General features: G+C 33.0%; 2 protein-coding genes across 2 annotated transcripts in view; one reads left to right on the top strand and one right to left on the bottom strand.

The window, feature by feature from the left end:
- The window catches only part of LOC134697343 (unhealthy ribosome biogenesis protein 2 homolog), an 80,285-nt gene that overhangs the window by 39,307 nt on the left and 20,416 nt on the right, over positions 1–20,562 (bottom strand). The window contains exons 12-21 of the mRNA XM_063559557.1: positions 20,042–20,151; positions 19,607–19,788; positions 18,896–19,111; positions 17,198–17,317; positions 16,317–16,471; positions 15,413–15,541; positions 14,567–14,650; positions 13,860–13,959; positions 13,358–13,570; positions 5,957–6,064 (exon numbers count right to left, since the gene is read on the bottom strand). Of these exons, the coding sequence (XP_063415627.1) occupies positions 5,957–6,064; positions 13,358–13,570; positions 13,860–13,959; positions 14,567–14,650; positions 15,413–15,541; positions 16,317–16,471; positions 17,198–17,317; positions 18,896–19,111; positions 19,607–19,788; positions 20,042–20,151 (1,417 nt within the window). The remainder of the gene's footprint in view (positions 1–5,956; positions 6,065–13,357; positions 13,571–13,859; positions 13,960–14,566; positions 14,651–15,412; positions 15,542–16,316; positions 16,472–17,197; positions 17,318–18,895; positions 19,112–19,606; positions 19,789–20,041; positions 20,152–20,562) is intronic.
- Positions 384–2,566, top strand: LOC134698631 (uncharacterized). Its single transcript, XM_063560506.1, has 2 exons — positions 384–1,143; positions 1,591–2,566. The coding sequence occupies exons 1-2, from the start codon at positions 821–823 to the stop codon at positions 2,564–2,566; spliced, it is 1,299 nt and encodes a 432-aa protein (XP_063416576.1). The 5' UTR covers positions 384–820.

The following is a 20,562-nucleotide window of genomic DNA, read 5'->3' as shown; positions in this document are numbered from 1 at the left end:
TTTTAGCTGTGACCGCCATCTTGGTTGGTTGGGCGGGTCAAAAAACACACTTTTTAAACTAAATACATCAATGATGATTGTGGCCAAGTTTGGTTCAATTTGGCCCAGTAGTTTCAGAGGAGAAGATTTTTGTAAAAGTTATCGACGCCGGACGCCGACAGACGACAGACAACAGACAACATACGACGGATGCTGGACGCCAGACGCCAAGTGATGAGAAAAGCTCACTTGGCCTTCTAGGCCAGGTGAGCTAAAAATGATTGGCTGATAAAAGGGACTCCCTTAATTCAAATCAAAGAATCATGCATCGATTTTGACATTTTTTCAAATTTCTTGTTTCTTCATTTTCTATATATTTTTCTTTTAATTCTTATCCCTAATACCCCCTTCACATACACGAATGTTTCTTACGAATGCTAACGAATCACCAAAATTTACAAGATTCGTTAAACTTTAACGAATCTTTTGCGAATAAACCACTTTTACGAGTGATTTGCGAGTGCTTTACGATTGGTTACGATTTACTAAGAATGAATGCGATGCTTTTACGATAACAGTAGACGATTCATTGCGAATAGATACGAGCAATTAACGAATGCATACGAGTGTTTTGCGAGCACAATACGAATGGTAACGATCTGATCCAAGTTTTTACGATTGGTTAACGAATAGTTTACGATAGCCCACGAACATTTGCGATTGAGTTACGAGTGTTTTACGAATGTTTATTTTTTTTGCAATGGGAAATGCATGCACTCATATAGATAGTAGGCCATACAGTCTCATTTATTATCCATGTAAACATTCGGAGTAACAAGACATGTCTTACGAGAGAAATAAATTATTACTCTTCCATAACTTCCTTCGACTTCTTCTTCCACTGGCACAGAGGGCAGAGGAAGAAAATCAACAACTGTTTCCTCTTTGTTTTAGGAGGAGGAGGAGGCGGACTCAACGTAGATTTTGGTGCAGGCCATGGCTCATCAGAAGAACTTTGTTTGGACAATATGACCAACTCCTGCATGAGCTTAACCGGGAAGATGCGTCTGGTTACAGAAACTTTTTAAGAGTTGATGCCGAATTGTTTGGGGAGATACTTGACAGAATTACCCCTGCAATCAGAAAAAGCTCTACCTCTTTCAGGTAAGTACTTCAATTTTCAAGCAAAATAAAACAGAAATGTACATTAAGAATAATAGTTAGTTTTATTTTGTATGCTGACTATATCATATGAATATCCGACGGTGCCGAAGGACGAGGCTTGGATTTTCCGCATGATATAGTCAGTTTAGAAAACCATACTAACTGTTTTTTCAGAAATTCATATCTAAGTAAAAAGGTCAGCAAAACAATCTTTTAAAAAATTTTCCTTAAGCACTTTGCTTCTAAATAATTCAATTTAATACAAAGTGAACAAAGTACGTGTTAGTAACGCCCCAAATAACGTTCGTATTCATATGGAAGTGGGTATATTAAACTGTCTTGTCTTTTGTTATTCTAATGTATGACACATTTCCAGTTTACCTTTTATGCGACAAAAAATATTCTTTTAATTGCATTGTAAGTTTAGATAAATATTTCTCGTTACAGGGAACCACTTGAACCAGGACTGAAGTTAGCCGTTACACTCAGACATTTGGCTACCGGTTCCACGTATGCTGATCTTATGTATGCCTTTCGTGTTGCCCGGAACTCCATATCACTCTTTGTGCCTAAAGTCTGCGAAGCAATTTACTTAGCATACAAAGATGAAGTCATGCCGGATGAGATTACGACGGAAGATTGGATGCGTATAGCATCTGACTTTGAAAGAATATGGAACCTCCCACACGCTTGTGGTGCTTTGGATGGGAAGCACATTAGAATAAGAAAACCGCCTAACTCTAGGTCGTTATTTTTTAACTACAAACATTTCTTCTCTACAGTGATGATGGCTCTAGTTGATGCAGATTATAAGTTTATTTGGCTGAGTGTGGGCTCATACGGAAGTGCATCTGATAGCCAGATATTTAGGGACTCGGAACTACGACCAATGTTAGAAGATGGAACTTTGGATCTTCCGCCTCCCTCCCCTCTTCCAAATGGTGAAACAGATATTCCTTATTTTCTTATTGGCGATGACGCATTTCCTCTCCGATCATGGATGATGAAACCCTATTCAAGAAAACGTTTAGACCACGTTGAGCGCATCTTTAACTATAGGTTGTCCCGTGCACGGAGAATTGTGGAGAATGCTTTTGGCATTCTTGCCATGAGATTTCAGATTTTGATTGGAACTATGCAACAACTGCCAGAAACAGTAGATTTAATCGTACTGTCTTGTACTACTCTTCATAACTTACTTCGGATAAGGAAACGTGCTGATCTACAACTGTTTGCCTACGAAGAAGACAACAATCATAATTTAATAGAGGGACAATGGCGACAAGGTGCGCAACTTACCGACGGAGACCCAGGGTATCAGAGAAATTTTGGTAACGCTGCTGGAATTGATCAAAGGAACTATCTTAAAAATTACTTCAACTCGGAAGCAGGCGCCGTAGATTGGCAAGAGAACATGATTTGACTGGTTCAGAAACATTGATTGTTTTGAATGCATCAGTATTGTGTTAATTGATGTAATGTTTAAAAATAAAAATTTAGATATAGATAGGACTATAAAAAATCTCAGAATGAGGTTCTATCATAATGAATAATTCACTCCAACTTTGTTTGACATACACTTTATAATACAAATTTGTTGCAATACTAGTACTTGGAATGGTATTTAAGGGATAGAATATGAGTGAAGACGGGGAATGTGTCAAAGAGGCAACGACCCAACACGCGCAAAAAAGAATAGGTTGAGTTTAAACACAAACTTTGATAAGCATCAATAAATGAGTTTCAGAATGATTTTGACATTTAAGCTAAACAACGGTTGTCACACTTGAAGCAGGAGCTGCTAACCCTTCCAGGGTACTTGAGTTCACCACATTTTGTTTTTGTTTGGGGTCCATGTTGCTTTGTTTTTAGTTTTTGTTATGTTGTTATTTGTGTTGCCTGTTGTGTATTTGCCATGGCATTGTCTTCTTTGTGGTTTATGATTATTGATTGCTCCTTAGTGTGTTCGAATTTGATTTACAACTAAATGTACATTGAAAAGGGCACAGGCGCCAAGTAATGGCAAAAGATTCCGTTTGCATATTACACTTTTCAGCGATGTCATTTTTTATTGGTTTTGTTAAAAAATTTTGGTTCCTAAAATAAACAACATAAACAAATGTGGATTAACCTATTTCTTTTCATTCTCAAAAAAAGCTACAAATTTTCTACAATCTACAAATAGTTATACATTTAAAGGTTCTCTATTCAAGATTTTCCTAAATCTTTTCTAAATGAAAATAAACAGTCATTCACGTCGAAGATCTATATGAAAGGTGTTTCTGGGTTTATTGTCTCATAAGCATCCGTCAGTACTGATGTTGTATCTGTCGCAGTTGATTCAATAGCACTTGGTGTCTGACTTGTAGTGTGAGTTGAGTATACTGTCTGTTGCTGTTGACCCATTAAGATAGGGTGCAAGTTAGTCGGTTGCAGTTCTGCCCATTGGTATCGACCATATTGTTGAAGGACGTCAGCTGGCGGATTCGAAGCTGCTAAGTTGCGTGCAATGATATAGTCGCGATCAGTAGACATTTGTTGCGGCTGACGATGCCTGAACGACATGGATGATGTTGTCGGTCTAATTGAAGGCCTGTTATTTCCTACTGCAGTTTGCTGTTGAGGTTGTAATTGGGTAAATTGAGGTAATGTTTGGCGATTTACTTGCTGGGAAGGGTCTGTGAATGTAGATGAAAGCTGGGATGGCTGTATAAAATCATCCCTTGGCGGTTGTTGTGTTTGACGCTGTTCCTGTTTAGACTGTTTAACATACTCCATTGCCTTGAAGATAGTTTCATTCGTAAAATCCTCCAGACAGGAAGGGGTCATCTTTGCCATTAGCGTACTAAGGAAATCGCAGGTCTTCTCTATGTCACTCTTTGGGACTGCTAACTGCTGAGAAACTTTTTCTAGGCAGTCAGATATTTGTTGTAGTTGACAATGTTGTCACTGACTGTGGTGTACTTTCCATGGTCGTTATTGTTGGAACTGATGACTCACTGCAGTCTGAGTACCGGTCAGGTTTCTTGATCTGTGACCCCTTGGTTCCTCTTGCCTGACAGACAAAGGGTTTTACAAACTCGAATTTCTCCAACAACCAGCTAGTTCTAGATGTTAGCAAACCATCTCCGACACCGGCTCCGGATCGTGTGGTGTTTTCTCTTTTCTTTACTTCTTTCACATACGTGGTTCTTAAGGACGTATACCATCTTTGAAGATCACCGGGATTCAACTTCATCCTCTGTTCCATTTCATGCCATGTTCGCTCTTTTTTATCGCGATTTTTGAAATCAATACTTGTCTTGTTGTATAGAAAACGATTTGACTTTAACCACTCAATTACTTCGTCTTCCTCTTCGATCGTCAGTATTCTCGCACTTTTAGTTTTGGGTTTATTCTTCTTGCGAGTCTGAAAATACACAATGTCCATTTTCGTGATAACTATCAACGACTTTACTATAAAATACACTCATAAATATTTTTATAATGACCGGTCTTTCAAGAAGTTCATATGCTGATTGCAATTGTTTGAAAAGTATCATAAACATTGTTATCTTTTTTAATTACATTTTTGCCAATACGTTCAACAACAGTTATACACTGGCCTCTGGATATAGATTCCGTGTTATAATTATTTTAACTTTAATCTTATTATATTGCTATTCTGTCCAACTAATCTGATTTAAATAATGCAGATTTTCTTTGCATGTATCGTATTTTGATGATTTATTTGAATAAAATGCAGTTCCTCAATTGCCAATTTCACTAAATATCTGTCTATGAAACTCATACATTTTTTATGTGCTTTATAAAGGTGATTTTCAAAGACATTGAATAAGCAAATCTCACTTACTGCTGCACTGGTTGTGGCAGTGGCTATCAAATCGTCCTCATCTGAGGCAAAGTTTGAGCCGGCTGTATCAACATTGTCAGTATCTGAAAGTTGCTGCTCAGGATATTCGATAGCAACGGTTGGTGGGTTTGCCTCTGGTGGTGGTAATTCGGCGGGGTTTGGTGTTTCGGGCGATGGTGGTGGTGGTGTAGGGGATCTAGGTGAAGCAGGATTTGTCTTCCTTTTCCTTGCAGCAGGTCTTCTCTTTGGAGCCATGATTCAATAGTAAAATGCGACTTCCTTCTTCCACGATTTTATAACAACTGAAACGAACTATTAGAATAAAAACAAAACCCCAATTTTATCGTCAAATCATTTGTTAAATATTCCTATTTGTAAAACATTCGCAAAGCACTCGCAAAGCAGTCGCAAAGTATTCGTATACATTCGTAAAGCAATCGGATATATTCGTAAAGCACTCGCATGAATTCGTATCAATTCGTTAATCCATCGCAAAGCGATCGTAAACTGCTCGCAACTATTTGTAAATGAATCGTTAAACATTCTTAAATCAAACTGTTCACGATTTCTTGCGAATGATTTACGAGTTGTTGCGATCGGTTAACGATGCATTAACGAATTGTTGCGAGTGATTTGCGAGCTCTTTACGAATGAAATGATTCGTGGACATTCGTGTAAAATTTTTGGCATGTCCAAAAATTTCCAAATAGTTTTACGAATCGATACGATTGTCTGCGAATGTCTACGATTTGTTTAAGAGTGGTTTATGATTGCTTGCGAGTGATTTACGATTGCTTGCGAGTGGTTTACGATTGCTTGCGAATGCTTGCATTGGATAAAACAAACAACATTCGTAAGGAATCGTAAGACACATTCGTGTATGTGAAGGGGGTATAAACTATTTCCTAAATCCACCCTTTTTCCTCAATCTACCCTTTATTCACAGAATCCCGAACAAACCTGTATAACAAAGTCCTCCAATCTCTCTAATAGAATGCCTTCTTTACAAACTGACTTGAAAAATGTTGTTATGAAGAATTCAATATTCTCTGCTAGACTCTGACAGTTCTGTAAATAAATCAGAATTTATCAATAAAGTCCCCAACAATAACAATTAAATATCATCATAAACTTTTTAACTCAAATAATTTTGTAATACACACACCATGGGTATGGTTGTCCTGTGAGAGAACGTTCTGTGCTGGTGGGTTTGTTTACATTGTATCAGAAAGACAATAAAACGACTGTTTTGTTGCTTAATTTTTCTCTGATGCGTCATAAGTACCATGCAAAGTATATTACAACAATATCATATTGCAACAGTCATGCAAGTTCGTTAAACGGAATTGTCCTGACGCTGTGCTAGTGATAAGAAAAATGGTACTGGTTCTGTGCTCCTATGTCCTGGTTCTGTCCCTTTATATTTTAGTTAAAAGTGGCATATATTCAAGATCATTGATGCTGTTCTGTTATTGACTTGTTAGCTGTTGTCTCTTTCTTGAAATTGACATTGTTGTGAATCTGTTTACTGTTATTATGAGAGAGAAAAAATACCCCTATTTTTTTTTTTTTTTTTAAATTAACTGTAATCTTATTTATTGGCCTGTTAATGGACCTCTTATTACCCCCTTTTAAGATAAGAAAATATGTTTACAATTTTCGGGATTACGATCATTTTGCAAGATCACCAAAATACGTTGTAATTTATACAATACTTATAAAGTAGATAATGTGGTATGTTTGTTGTCAATGGACAAATTTCCATAAGAAACCAAAGGAAGTATGACTTTTGTGTTAACAACCATACGTCATTGTACAACCTTCAACAATAAACCCATAAAATAAAGATGTAAAAGGTTTTGCATAAAAATGGAAAGCAAAAAATGTAGAACAAAGACTTTCTAAGGAATCATATGTCTTAAGCAGCTTAAAACACATTTGTTTGTGAACAATTGAGTGCTGACTATAAGAATGACAATAGTATTGCGGGTTTGTTTGTTTGGTTTTATTTTTGTGGGGGATGGGGGATAGGTTAGAGAGAGGTTACAGTGAAAGCTTTAAGCTTGGAATAGTTTCCCGTAAGATTTAAAGTTGTATTTTAAAAGAAAAATGTATCTTATAGCTATTAAGAATCACTTGCTGTATATGTAAGATTTTTTCAACATAGTTTTTTGTCTGACAATTATCAGATATTTTTTTTCAAAAGTTCGATAGAACACTAAATAAAAATTACTATTTTATGAAAGGGCAGACTAGAATATGTCAGAGAATGAAGACGAGATAACACAGAGAACACTAACAAAACTAAGATTTCTTAGCTTTTTCATTTCAAAATTCAAAAATAAATAATTATTTTTGATAAAGAATTACGGGGAAGGAAGTGAACAATGTGTCCTACTTTTCTATATTTAAATATTTTTATGAATAAAAATCAAATGTGCCTTAATTATAATTGAAAATGAGTAAATGGAAAAAATACCCAACTAAAATACACTTTTTTTTTAATATTGGTAATATCACTAAGCTTTTAAGTTGTGTGTGTCAAACACACCATCTCTGTAGTAATGACTCCTTACTATAATAAGATATTTCACTTCATCCATTATTTTTCTGCATTTTTTTATATTGTGAATTCTTAGTATTATTATATTAAAATGTAGCCTTAATTTATATTTAAAAAAACTGAATCTAAAGCCCGATATATCAAACATTTTTGTTTCCATCTATCCATTTTCAGGACTTGAACAATCAACGTAAACACGCCTGGAAAGTAAAATGCGTACTCAGCTGTCTGTAATTGACCATTTTTAGACACCCTCCTAAAATAAAATGCTCAACTTTTTAATGGTTTACATATGAACCCATAAGAAACAAACTTGAAAAATCTTAACTGTTTTCTTCCATTTTTTATGAGTGAAAACGTCAAAAATCTTCATTTTCGTCTTTGATTACATTTTTCATTGATCACCAGCACCCATCAGGACCGAATCACCAGCACAGAACGTTCTCTCGCAGGACAACCATACCCACCGTGACACAAGTACAACAAAGTGAAATATTTCTAAAAACTTGAAATATGAAATATAAGAAAGTAATAAATGATGATGTTGATGAATCTGTTTTCCCTTTGAGTGCTTCTTTTTTACATATTTGTTTGTTTTTATAGTGATTAAGATTAGAACACAATATTGACTGCTGTACCCCTATTTTGACATTTTTACCTATTTGTTCACACATTATTGTCAATATAATGGAATTCTATGTGACTGTCATACAAGTGGAAGGTTTAGCTTGCTATAAAACCCGCTTTAAGGTAGTTCAGGGGTATAGAAAAAAATCGACAGAATTTTCTTATACTTTGTGAAATTTAACTTTGAAGTATTGTAAATGAAAAAATGCAAAAAAAAATGGGGGTCACCGGCCATCTAAGAGATATTTTGACCTCTGAAAATGAGTGCAAATAGGTTATAGGGAATTATAGGGAAAATGGACACAAATACACTTTGATTGAATTTTCAAAGCAAAATAAATGACAGAAGTGGCTCATTTTTTCATACTGTATAGCTTGATGTCTATTTTTTACAAAATTGAAGTAAAATTTTGGGGTCACCAGCCATCCAAGAGATTTTTTGACCTCTGAAAATGAGTGCAAATAGGCTAAATATAGGAAAAACAGACCTATAATCTCTTTGATTGAATTTTTAGAGCAAAATAAACGACAGAAGTGGCTCATTTTTTCATACTGTATAGCTTGATGTCTCTATTTTACAAAATTGAAATAAAATTTGGGGGTCACCGGCCATCCAAGAGATTTTTTTACCTCTGAAAATGAGTGCAAATAGGCTAAATATAGGAAAAAACAGACATAAAATCTCTTTGATTGAATTTTCAATGCAAAATAAATGACAGAGGTGGCTCATTATTTCATACTGTATAGCTTGATGTCTCGATTTTATAAAATTGAAATAAAATTTGGGGGTCACCGTCCATCCAAGAGATTTTTTGACCTCTGAAAATGAGTGCAAATAGACTAAACATAGGAAAAACAGACATTAAATCTCTTTGATTGAATTTTCAGAGCAAAATAAATGACAGAAGTTGCTCATTTTTTCATACTGTATAGCTTGATGTCTACATTTTATAAAATTGAAATAAAATTTTGGGGTCACCGTCAATCCAAGAGATTTTTTGACCTCTGAAAATGAGTGCAAATAGGCTAAACATAGGAAAAACAGACATAAAATCTCTTTAATTGAATTTTCAGAGCAAAATAAATGACAGAAGTGGCTCATAATTTCATACTGTAGAGCTTGATGTCTCTATTTTAAAAAATTAAAATAAAATTTGCGGGTCATTGGCCATCCAAGAGATTTTTTTTAGCAAAATAAATGACAGAAGTTGTTCATTGTTCAAAGAGGGGTTGACCTCTGCGGTTGTATAAAGCTGCCTCATGCGGAGCATCTGGTTATTATTGTGCTTTTAAAAACCGTATTTGGGACAACATATGAAAAGTGGGAGCTGACAGTCTGCTTAGTTTTTATCCATTAGTCTCATTCTGACTTTCTATCTAAAAGGTTTTTATGTGTCAATATTTGTGTTTCAATACAAAAGGAAGATGTGGTATGATAATGGATTGTTAATGAGGCAACTCTCCGCAATAGACCAAATGACACAGAAGTTAACAGCTACAGGTCAAAAGTCGTTATTGCATAGTGAGATGTAAAAGGCCCCTCAATGACTAATGAAAAACAATTCAAATGAGAAAACTGAAGGCATATTAATGTACAAAATGATGAACTAAAAAATATATGTGACACAACAAAAGACAATCACTGTCTGAATTACAGGTTCATGACTTGGGACAGGCACATACATAATGTTGTGAGGTTAATGATTGAAGCTGACAACCCTTCCCCTTAACCTGGGACAGTGGTGTAACTTGGCACAACTGTTACTGTTATTTATTATAGGGGTTTTATCAATATGTATTATTCATTTTTAAACTCTAAATCTACATGTAGCAAAACGTAGATTATCACAGATAAATTTGCAGAATGAGTTGTATGAATAGTCTTGACCCTTGTCTTACAAACTTTGTGGAGCAAGAAAAATGTGATGAGGTTTGTATGTACATAAAGTCTGTCATAAAATTAAAGATTTCAGTATATTCGCATTTTACAATATTTTTTGTAACTGCTGTATATCACGTTATTTTTCTTTTCTACTGTAGGATAGTATAAAGTGGTTCAAATACACATATGTCTCTTGAGACTTATATAACATGCAATAGAAATCAACTCCCCAAAAAAGCAAATTTTAATAATTTCAGCTATAGTATGCATTTTTAACATGTTTCAATGTAATGTATGTGCCAGGGGCCTAAATTGACCCTGAATTATTTCAAGTGTTTTTGGCCTAAGACTTTTTAATACATATAAATGTATTATTAAATTATTACATGTTCATTGTAATATACTATGCTATTTGTAATTTCCATTTTATTTGAAGTACAATGTACATTTTAAACATATGGGAGGACTCAGAGGCAGCCCTGGGAAAAATTTGGTTAATAATATAGGGAAGCACTGGAGCATGACCTGAGCGGGGTCCCCTTTTAGGCAGTCAGTGAGCCCCACTTATGAAGAATTCTGGATCCGCCACCGAGATTTTTTATACAACAAAAACATTCACGAGGTTTTAAATTGCAGGAAAATATCACCTCTTCATACAAGGCTATAAGCCCCCCCCCCTTTTTTTCATTCAAAAACCTACAAAACATGCTAAAAGGCACATACTTATACATTTGTATAATTTGACTTTTGAATAATTATCAAATATTCTACATATATATCTGAAGCACATACTTATATTTTGTCTGTAATATATATAATATATATATCTTATAATTGCCATGAAACTTGGTCCGTGGGCTTTTAATTTAGTAATCTCTGGTCACACAAAGTCGGTTAAGATCAGTTCGTTTCTACTATCCTGTTAGATACATCTAAGTAACCTCCTTTGATTTTATCTTTATTTACAAAATAAAGACTCTTGTGTGAACATTACCATGCATTCGACATGAAAATCAATTATATAATTAGTTTTATAAATTTTATTACAAAAATGTACATATCTTGAAATATTTTTTCATACATCTTTAATAAATAAGGCATCCAGAGAATATGACACCCACTTAGCGCAGGTGTAATTTTTAAAAGTTTGCATTTAATGTCTTACTATAATATATTAAATAAATGCATTTAGAAATAACTGTGTAGAGACCTAACAAGCTTTTAAACTTAGAAAAATATCACTTTATGACAAGACCACTTTTCCTGTTTAGGTAGTAAAAGTTTTGTTTTTCTCTCATGAAGATTCTGTAGGATCAAATATATTATAGGGGGTAAGGAAAAGTTTTAAAGAAGAGAATAATGCATGTAATGTTCACAATACATTTGTAACTAAAGAAAATAGACATACATGTAACAATGAAGAAAAAACGGGTTGTTAAATTATAAGAAGTTCAGAAAAATGGGAAAAAAATAAATCGAGATAAATAGTATGAAGAATAAGATAGGAATGAAATGAAGGACCCTCAATCCAGACCATCGGTATACGTAAGAAAGGTAGTTTTGTAAAATGATTCATTTTTTAAAATAATTTATACGGTCTAGATCTTGCTAACGTGTTTAACCTCACCACATTATTCATGTATGTGTCTGTCCCAAGTCAGGAGCCTGTAATTCAGTGGTTGTCATTTGTTTATGTGTTACATATTTGTTTTTCATTAATTTTTCTATATAAAAATAAGGCCTTTTGTTTTCTTGTTTGAATTGTTGTTCATGTATACATGTACGTACATCATGTACATTGTCAAATCTGGGCCTTTCATTGCTGACTACTATATGTGCGGTATGGGCTTTGCTCGTTGTCGAAGGCCGTATGGTGACCTATAGCTGTTTATGTATGTGCCGTTTTGGTCTCTTTTGGATACATTGAAGTTGTCTCATTGGCAATTATACCACATCTTTTTTAAATAGATTGGTTTTGTTCTCACATGTCTAAATTTTAAGTGTGCATGCTTAACCAAAAATGTTATTACTGGAAACTGGGCAAAATCAACTGCATTCACATTCGAATACACCTGATCGCTATTTGTCCGCCATTACAAGATATCACACAGTTCTTGTAAAATTTTGACATCATAAAATAAAATATCTGACGTCACAATGGAAAAGTGATTGTTGTATGCGTCAAAAGGTCAAGCAGCCGGGTGGGCCGACCGAGTAGGCTAATAGCGATAAGGTGTATACTCCAGGTTTACAACAAGAAAATTCTGTTTGTATATGCATGTAATTAATTTACATGTATATAAACCTTTACTTTCATGAATCTTGACCTTTTCTCCCAGAAACCTAAATGGTCTGAACCCTTTGCAGATGACATATTTCTCAGGTCCACAAATTTCAAATCTATTACATGATAAAAGTATTATGAGCTATGCCTTTGGTTACATTTATAATTAATTTTCTGCCTGAAAAAGGGGGGGGGGGTCATTGTTTTGTTATTCGACACAGATATTGGTTTGAAATTATTTAAGCTTACATGTTATTTTTCAGTGGTCGTGAATCGCTCTTGAACATGTATATTCAATTTATTAGAACTTACTTGTCAGTTTAAATTTCCCCTTTTCCATGATTCGTTTACATCATCTTTCGCATGTTTGTCGGACCTTTTCTAGTGTAAGACAAGAGTGAAACTGCTTCATAAGCTACCAAAATGAAGATCGTTAACTATAATTTCGATCTGCATTACAGTATTCATGAAAAGCAGTTCACGTGTTCGATAAATATGAGTAATTCTCTTTTCATTCTTCTCCTTCGTCAAAAACATGCTATTTATTTTTAGAACGGAAGTCCGATTCCAACAATGACAATTGACAATTGTAACAATAAATTTTATTAAGTTTTAAAATTGCATTTAAAAGTTATTCAACTCTTTCTCAATGCATTTAAATAAAAAAGATTATTTAAATGATCCTATTTTACTGTTATGGAAAGTTACGACAATGTACATCACTTACGATATCAATGCGCAACTTTATGCGCAGACGGCGCGAAAATTTAAACCCCCGAACTACCTTAATTACCATTTTCTACATAAGAACATGTTTGTACCAAGTCAGGAATATGACATTGTTATCCATTCGTTTGATGAATTTGAGCTTTTTATTTTGCCATTTGATTAAGAACCTTTCTGTTTTGAATTTTCCTCAAGAGTTCAGTATTTTTGTAAGTTTATTTTTTTCTTATCAATTTAACTTACAAATAGCAAATGAACTACTTGTAATGATCAATTTACCTGATGAACATATAAACCAAATACAGCACTGAGTAATATATTTAATTCCACTATCTTTAATATACTGGATGAAGATTCTACAAGGCAAGTAAGTAGTGGCAAGCACTTCTTTTTCAGTTCATTGTTTCCATGGTAACATACAACCATCAATCCGACAAACAACCTGGCTTGATCCAGTGGTTCTAGGAAAGGGAGGGGTAAAGAAGACAATATCTGAAACATAAATCAATTAATAAATATTAAGAGGTATCAACTTGAAAATACCAAATCAGTTTATTTTCACTATATCTATGAATTTATGATCTATATGTAAAAGTTAATCTCCATTTACTGAACATGCAGATTTTTCAATTCTTTTATTACCATAGATGAACAATTTTTAAAAATATGCCAAAGTTTTCTCCACAATTAGAAAAACAATTATATTTTCTAAAAATGTCTGAGTTGGGCATAATATGTGGGGTATAAATTTAATAATATTAAGTCTCCTAATTATACATACATGAAGATGTCCAGAAAATGTCTCTATGAAATCTAGGTTTAGGGCAGTACCAGTCAAAGCTTTCTTGACCGCAACATTCAAATCTATCTTCTCTATAAAACTGGAAGGAAAATATATACATTTCAAGAATCACAATAAATATCTCTCGGTACAACATACTCCAGTTTTGATAAGTAAGTTGACAATAAAGAGCGTGTTTTCTTGTAGTATTAAAATGTCAAATGGTTACTGCATAATCAATCTGAATATTTACTAACTTTGTAAGGGTGTAAATTGTGGTGGTGTTATATTATTTTATAAGCACACAAATCTTTGCCTATTTTAATCACATGTAGACTAACTCAAACACTCATTGGATACATTTTATTAATACACAAAACTAACAATCGTAGATTATTTCTGATATAGCGCATGATTCTTGAGGGTCACATTAAAAGGTAAGCTTTTTGTTCTTTTTTGTAAATAAGGCATTAAAACCATGTGCTTTCATTTTCATTAATAATTTTATTACTTATGGCAATATATGTGTATAAATGTTCTGAAAGCAAATAAATAAATAAATTGTTCTTTCTAAAGAATCTCAAGAAAACTGGGAAGTCCAATGTTATGTCACAATTACAGCAATAAAACTTCACAACACAATCATTAAGGGTCTATTTCACTTTAGTCGATATACCAAAAATCTCTCCCCCTCCCTATCAACATACCTTTTGTCTTTCTGAAGCCATGCCTTGTCTCCAAGTACTGGGAAGAGGTCTTTTAATGATTCAGCTGAAGAAGACTTCTTTTTACTACAAAATATTAATATGAATTGGGTTTTTTCAAGATTTGTTACTATTGCAGTTAAAAATAATTTTATAGCATTCAACCCATTTTGTAAAAAAAAACAAATGTCAAACTGACATCACAGGAATTTTAGCAGTTTATATTGGTCTAAAATTTATAAACAAAGAAAGGAACAAAAGTTGTAATCTTCTTCATTTTATAGCATGTGAAAAAAGAGAGATGCAGAGTGTACATCAATGAGACAGAACCCAACAACAAAAGTATCATAAAAACATCTGTGTTTTCTTTAAATAAACTAATGTTCATGTTTTGTTTGTAGAAGAAGGTTTCCCAGAATCGAATTTTCTTTTTGTGTTGTTGAAGAGCAGTGTATCACTCTCTGGTACATTGTAATATCATCGCTATTTGTCTGCCATCACTGGATATCACACTGGTTCCTGTAAAATTTTGACATCATAATACAAAATATCTGACACCACAACAGAAAAGTGAATGATGTATGACATCAATAGTTCATGACAGATTCTTGGGTCAACCGGGAAAAGAGATAAGGTGTACTTCAGTGACACATTAGGTTTATATTTTAATATAAAATGACATACATTAAAGCAAACATTAGCTTTTTACTAGTTATATTAATATTTTTCATCATAGTGTCTTTAATACATATGATAACCACTTAATTTTTTTTTTATAATGTTACCTCTAAAAGACTACAATAAACCCTACAAAATATGAACCAAATCAGCTGATAAACAAACACTTACAATTTAAGCTTGATATAATGGTCCATCTTGCTCCAGACATCAGAAATCAAAGCTGTTATAAGACCTTTGTGTTCTTTTATAGCATTGCATCCAAGAAAATGTTTTGTTATGCTGCTGAATGTTAGGTGTCTGAAAAATGCAATAATATATATATATGTACAATTATAGAACAGAAATAAAGCAAACTGTGTAAATTAACATTTTAGGGGAAAATAAACAAGAGTTTCATGAAATAATTCAGTTTCTTATTCTGGTGATCCATGGGAAAAACTTAGGGCTATTCCAGAAAAAAATGTATGGAGGGGTTGGAAGGCAGTTTTTGTCAGTACCCGCCACCCAGACAATTGTATTGGAGAATTATAGTGCATTATAGTGTTAAAAGTTGCTCTGATACCCATCACCCATGTATTATCAATATAATGTGCCTTCCAACCCCCTTTTGACTAGTTGTAATGCCAGTGAACGACCCCAAGATTATCTTAAATATTCAAAAAGTTATTTAAGGTAGATCAGATGATTTTTTTTATTTCTGAGCATCCTTCATGGGCATGTTGCAAAAATACTTTAAAAATATTTCACAAAGGATCTTTTCATAAAAAAAATATGCCACATTAAGGGTGTGTTTGGATATACGCCTGAGGCTTCCAATGGTTAACCATAGGTACCTATGGTTTGATATTTTATACACAAAATACCAAACCATAGGTACCTATGGGTAACCATAGGAAGCCTCAGGCGTATATCCAAACACACCCTGTGTGTATTTAAATTTTAAAAAGGGCAGATAATTATATTGAATTTGATAGGTCAATTAGTGTTTTTTTATTTATCAAGAAAATGTGTGACCCATATTTATATTTGATAGGTCCGATATTTTAGAACTATCGCAAGACAATGTACTTACTCATTTGAGTCAATCTCCTCACACACAGTGTTGGTGATAAAACTAGCACAGGTCTCAAGCTGTATGTTAGACAGATCAGTAGCATAGAGGGCAAAGTTATCTGTAAAAACTTTCCACTTGGCAATTGTGTAATTTCTATCATTGATATCTGCTACCTGGAAGTAATAATGTATTTCATTTCAGAACTGATAACTAAATGTCATATTCACTCACTGGCATAATAATTTATTGTTTTATAAGTTATGGCAGTACTCCCTGCCTTATAGTAAGTGGGTTTCTGGATTCTTTTTCCAGTCAGGTTAAACCAAAGACTTGAAAATTGGATTTTTACTGCTTTACCATTTATCACACGGCATTTATAGACACCTCTGAATCAGAATAAATGTCCAATATCTTTCCGAGGTCTGTTACCTTATGAACCTGGATATAAAAAATCTGGCTCAACGTGTTGGTCTAAACCAGGTTTTTTTACATATCACATTAAAATGCTCTTGTCCTGACAATACATGTAATTTACCAGAAGATATTACAGCTCTTCTATAAAAGCATGAAAAGCAATACTTTGATCAACTTGCTTGATATGTTTGTTTGGATGTTGGTAAACAAAAGGTGGATAGTCTGTTTCAGTCTGTTTACTATAAACTGGAATTTGATTGGACAATAAACATTAACTTCATTGCATGTTAATATTTATTGTCCAATCAAATCCAAGTATATATAAAACAGGCTGAAACTCCGCCCAACCTATTTCTTGCAAAAATTCAAGCAAACATAGCAAGCAGGTTGATAAAAGGTTTGCTTTGCATGCTTTTATAGAAGAGCTGTAAACAGTCATCCATAATCACCCTAATTATCAACAACTCATTTTTTAAAGTTTATACCTGTTGATTCCATGAACACTGACCATTAGCAGGCACTGTTATATTCCACATTTCTACAATATGGTTCCTCTTTGTATTGCTAATCCATAGGGCCTTTAGAGTTTGAACTATGAATAAATCCTAAATATACATTAGAAAGATTGTTTAAGGGCATATGATAAAGTTACAGGGAAGAAAATGACGTTGCTAACCTAATATGTTATTTTAGCAAAGTCAAACTGTGACATATCAGAAAAAGATGCATTTTTCTCCTGATTTTTATCATTTAACTGATTTAATTTGAAAACAAATTCATCAACCCCTTTTTTATAAAATGTTGTTTGGTTTGAATAGGTATGAAGATTATTTGTACCAATTTCATGAAATAGTCAATGATGCATTTTTTTAAATGTGATAAATATACAGCAAAAAATAACGGTTTTTTTTCTACAATCATGAATATTTGATAAAGGAGAAGGTTCAGTAAGACCCCTTTTTGGCCCCAAAATATAGCAGTTTTACAAAATTTGAAAATGTAATCTTTAAGCTATTTACTGAAAAGTAGAATGGTTCTGCTACATAAATATGGGTGTTTTTTTACAATACAATGCACATATATCGGGTACTAGCATCATTAAGTCATGCCAAATTACTTAAATCTTCACAATTTTCGCATTTTAGTTAAATTTTAGACGGTTTCCGTTTTAAATGAAAGTGGCCGCATTCATGTTCATTCATAATATTGAAATGTAAGTTGTATTTGATGATAATACATAACATATATAAAGGTTGAGAATGAACACGGATGCAGCCACTTTCATTTTTGACAAAAAACATTCGAAAAGTGACGTTTTTTTGCATATTTAATATATTTTTCATATTTCAACTTGAATCGCAGCGTTTTTAAGGACTAAATCTGTTAAAATCTTTCACATAAACTAATTTGATCAATTGAAATAGACACTGAAGTGTTTAAAAAGTGTCCAAAATCTTTCGTTAGATGAATTGGAAATTTGAGGCCAAAATCGGCCATTACTGGACCTACTCCTTTTAGTTATTTCTAAACAAAATATTTCATAAATTTGTAGGATACTTATATAAAAGGGAACATATTAATAATTTAACAAAACACAGCTTGTGTTTATCTTTTCAAACAAAAAAGTTATGCATTCCTGTTGGGAGGAAAAATACGTCCACAAATCTGAATTTTGAACAAATATCTAAAATTTCAACCTTATTTTACTCAAAATGCCCTAAATATCAAACATTCTAATAACTTTTATAGCATGATGGCTGAAAGATACAAACTTAAGGGGCTTTCATTGCATAGTTTAACATGTGTTGAATTGATATTTAAAAAGACTTGAAGCCTAAAATGTGTACTGTTAATTATTGCTCACTAATTTCAACCCCCCTATTTTTGTGTAAATGTGTTTTACAGTTTATTGTGAATCATTCAAACCTTGCAATTAGTGCATTAAATGAGAACAATAGGCACAACTTTAAAAAAAAAATGATTTTTTTTTCCAACCAGGAAGTTGAACATATGTTACACAGTAAAGCATATCAAGGAAAAATGTGTCAGAAATGTGTTAAATTCAGACAGACTCACAGACAGATGCTTTTAAATGACAAGTATTTAATGACAATATCAATACTTTAAAATGTACATGTTTATTAAAAAAAATTAAATTAAATTCTTTTGACGTAAAATCTTACCCATAAGTACTGAAGTTGGTAAGATGATGACGCCATCTTCCACAATTTGTCCGCCATGTCAGGTGTAAGGAAGTGGTAAACAGCTGATATTGTACACGGAAAATCTAATGATTCCACACTACTAATATGTGTGTGTAGTGTGTACTGACACATCAACAGGTGTGTATCTCCCCAGGTGTTCATTAACAGCATCACAGGGAAAAGATAATCTTTGACCTACAATACATCAAATCATCAGAAAAAAAATATTATTTTAAAGGCAACCGTTTCCAATAATATCTATCATTTACAAGAAATGATGGAAGATATACATTCTAGTTACTGAGAGTCTATATTTATAGAAAGGATAATTGGTTAAATTGGTTGTCTTAGCTTGTCACTATAGACTATACAAGTTTTACTCACTAAACACACGAGGCTCATTTTTTTTACATGCCTTCTATAATGATATTATTAGTATATATTCACAATTTATCATGAAGACTTTACAATTCTTCTTATTCAGTTTGTACATCCATTCTACACACCAAAGCACCTTCTATCCCAGGTCAACTTATATACATAAAATTTATTCTTTTTACTCTTAATTGTGAAATGTACTTCTAATAAGATTAAGAATAGTAATACATTGTCTTCTATTAAGTGTTGTAATATATACATAAGTATTTTTTATAACAAGACTTAAAACAAAGTATGTTAAATCAGTTATACCTTAGATTTTGAAGTAAGGCATACATGAACTGCCTTTTCTAACTGTTTTGCCATGGTAACCATTAGATCCTTGACCTTCCTTTTGTTGATATCAGTTATGGTGTAATCTACTAACTTGGTATTAGACATGTACAAGGTCATAAGCTGCACAAAAGTTTCAAACTGCTCTGTCAACTGAAAGTCTGAAAGTTTATATTTCAATATGTTAACATTTGTAATTATTATGATACTAAAATATTTAATTGGAAAACATAAATCTCAAGAAATAAGATGAAACATAGTAAGGTAAATTCTTAAGGAATGACTGTAATATTTTTTCTGTCTATAAAGAAATAACATAAAATATTTTGTGCACACTGAATAACGCGCGTAGAGGGTGTAGAAAATGTAAATATATACATATACAGAAAATCAATTCTAAGAAATTAAACATACTTGAATCTTTTGATAAAGGAGACAAGAAGTGATCTTCTAAGTTCTGCACTAATATTTGCCATATCTCCACTGCTGTTCCTTGTGGTAACATTTCCACTTCTAAGCCTAGTCTGAATAAAATATAAATTCAATTAATTTTGGAATATAAAGATGGTATAAAATAAGAATCTCTGGATGCCAGAAAGGCAGATGGTTTTTTTTTTCAAAATACAAATGCTGTTTATGTTTAACTTTACTTACATTCAAAATGTTATGGTAAATGGTATTAGTAACTATGAAACTACTACAAAATCTTTATTGATGGATCACACTTTAAAATACATGTTGGACCTAACTGGACAAGTGGTCTAAGAAGTTAACTATTGAATCAATAGCCTGTCACAACTGAGTTGTAAGCTCAAATCCAAATGAAGCAAGTACGCTCAACTCCTTATTTGACTAAGATTTTCAGTTTTCCTATCTGAGGTCAGTGCTTCTTCCTCAAGTAAAATCTAACCACCACAAAATAGCACAATAATGTT

The sequence above is a fragment of the Mytilus trossulus genome, chromosome 1, assembly GCF_036588685.1.
Source record: "Mytilus trossulus isolate FHL-02 chromosome 1, PNRI_Mtr1.1.1.hap1, whole genome shotgun sequence".
NCBI classification, from domain to species: Eukaryota; Metazoa; Mollusca; class Bivalvia; order Mytilida; family Mytilidae; genus Mytilus; species Mytilus trossulus.
The sequence above is the reverse complement of the archived record's forward strand: the minus strand, read 5'-3'. Positions and strand labels throughout refer to the sequence as shown.

Bases quoted from the DNA above. Each gene is read 5' to 3' on its own strand.
- LOC134698631 (XM_063560506.1), top strand. From the start codon at position 821: ATGTCTTACGAGAGAAATAAATTATTACTCTTCCATAACTTCCTTCGA. The intron at 1,144-1,590 runs GTAAGTACTTCA...TTCTCGTTACAG, and splicing joins AAAAGCTCTACCTCTTTCAG to GGAACCACTTGAACCAGGAC.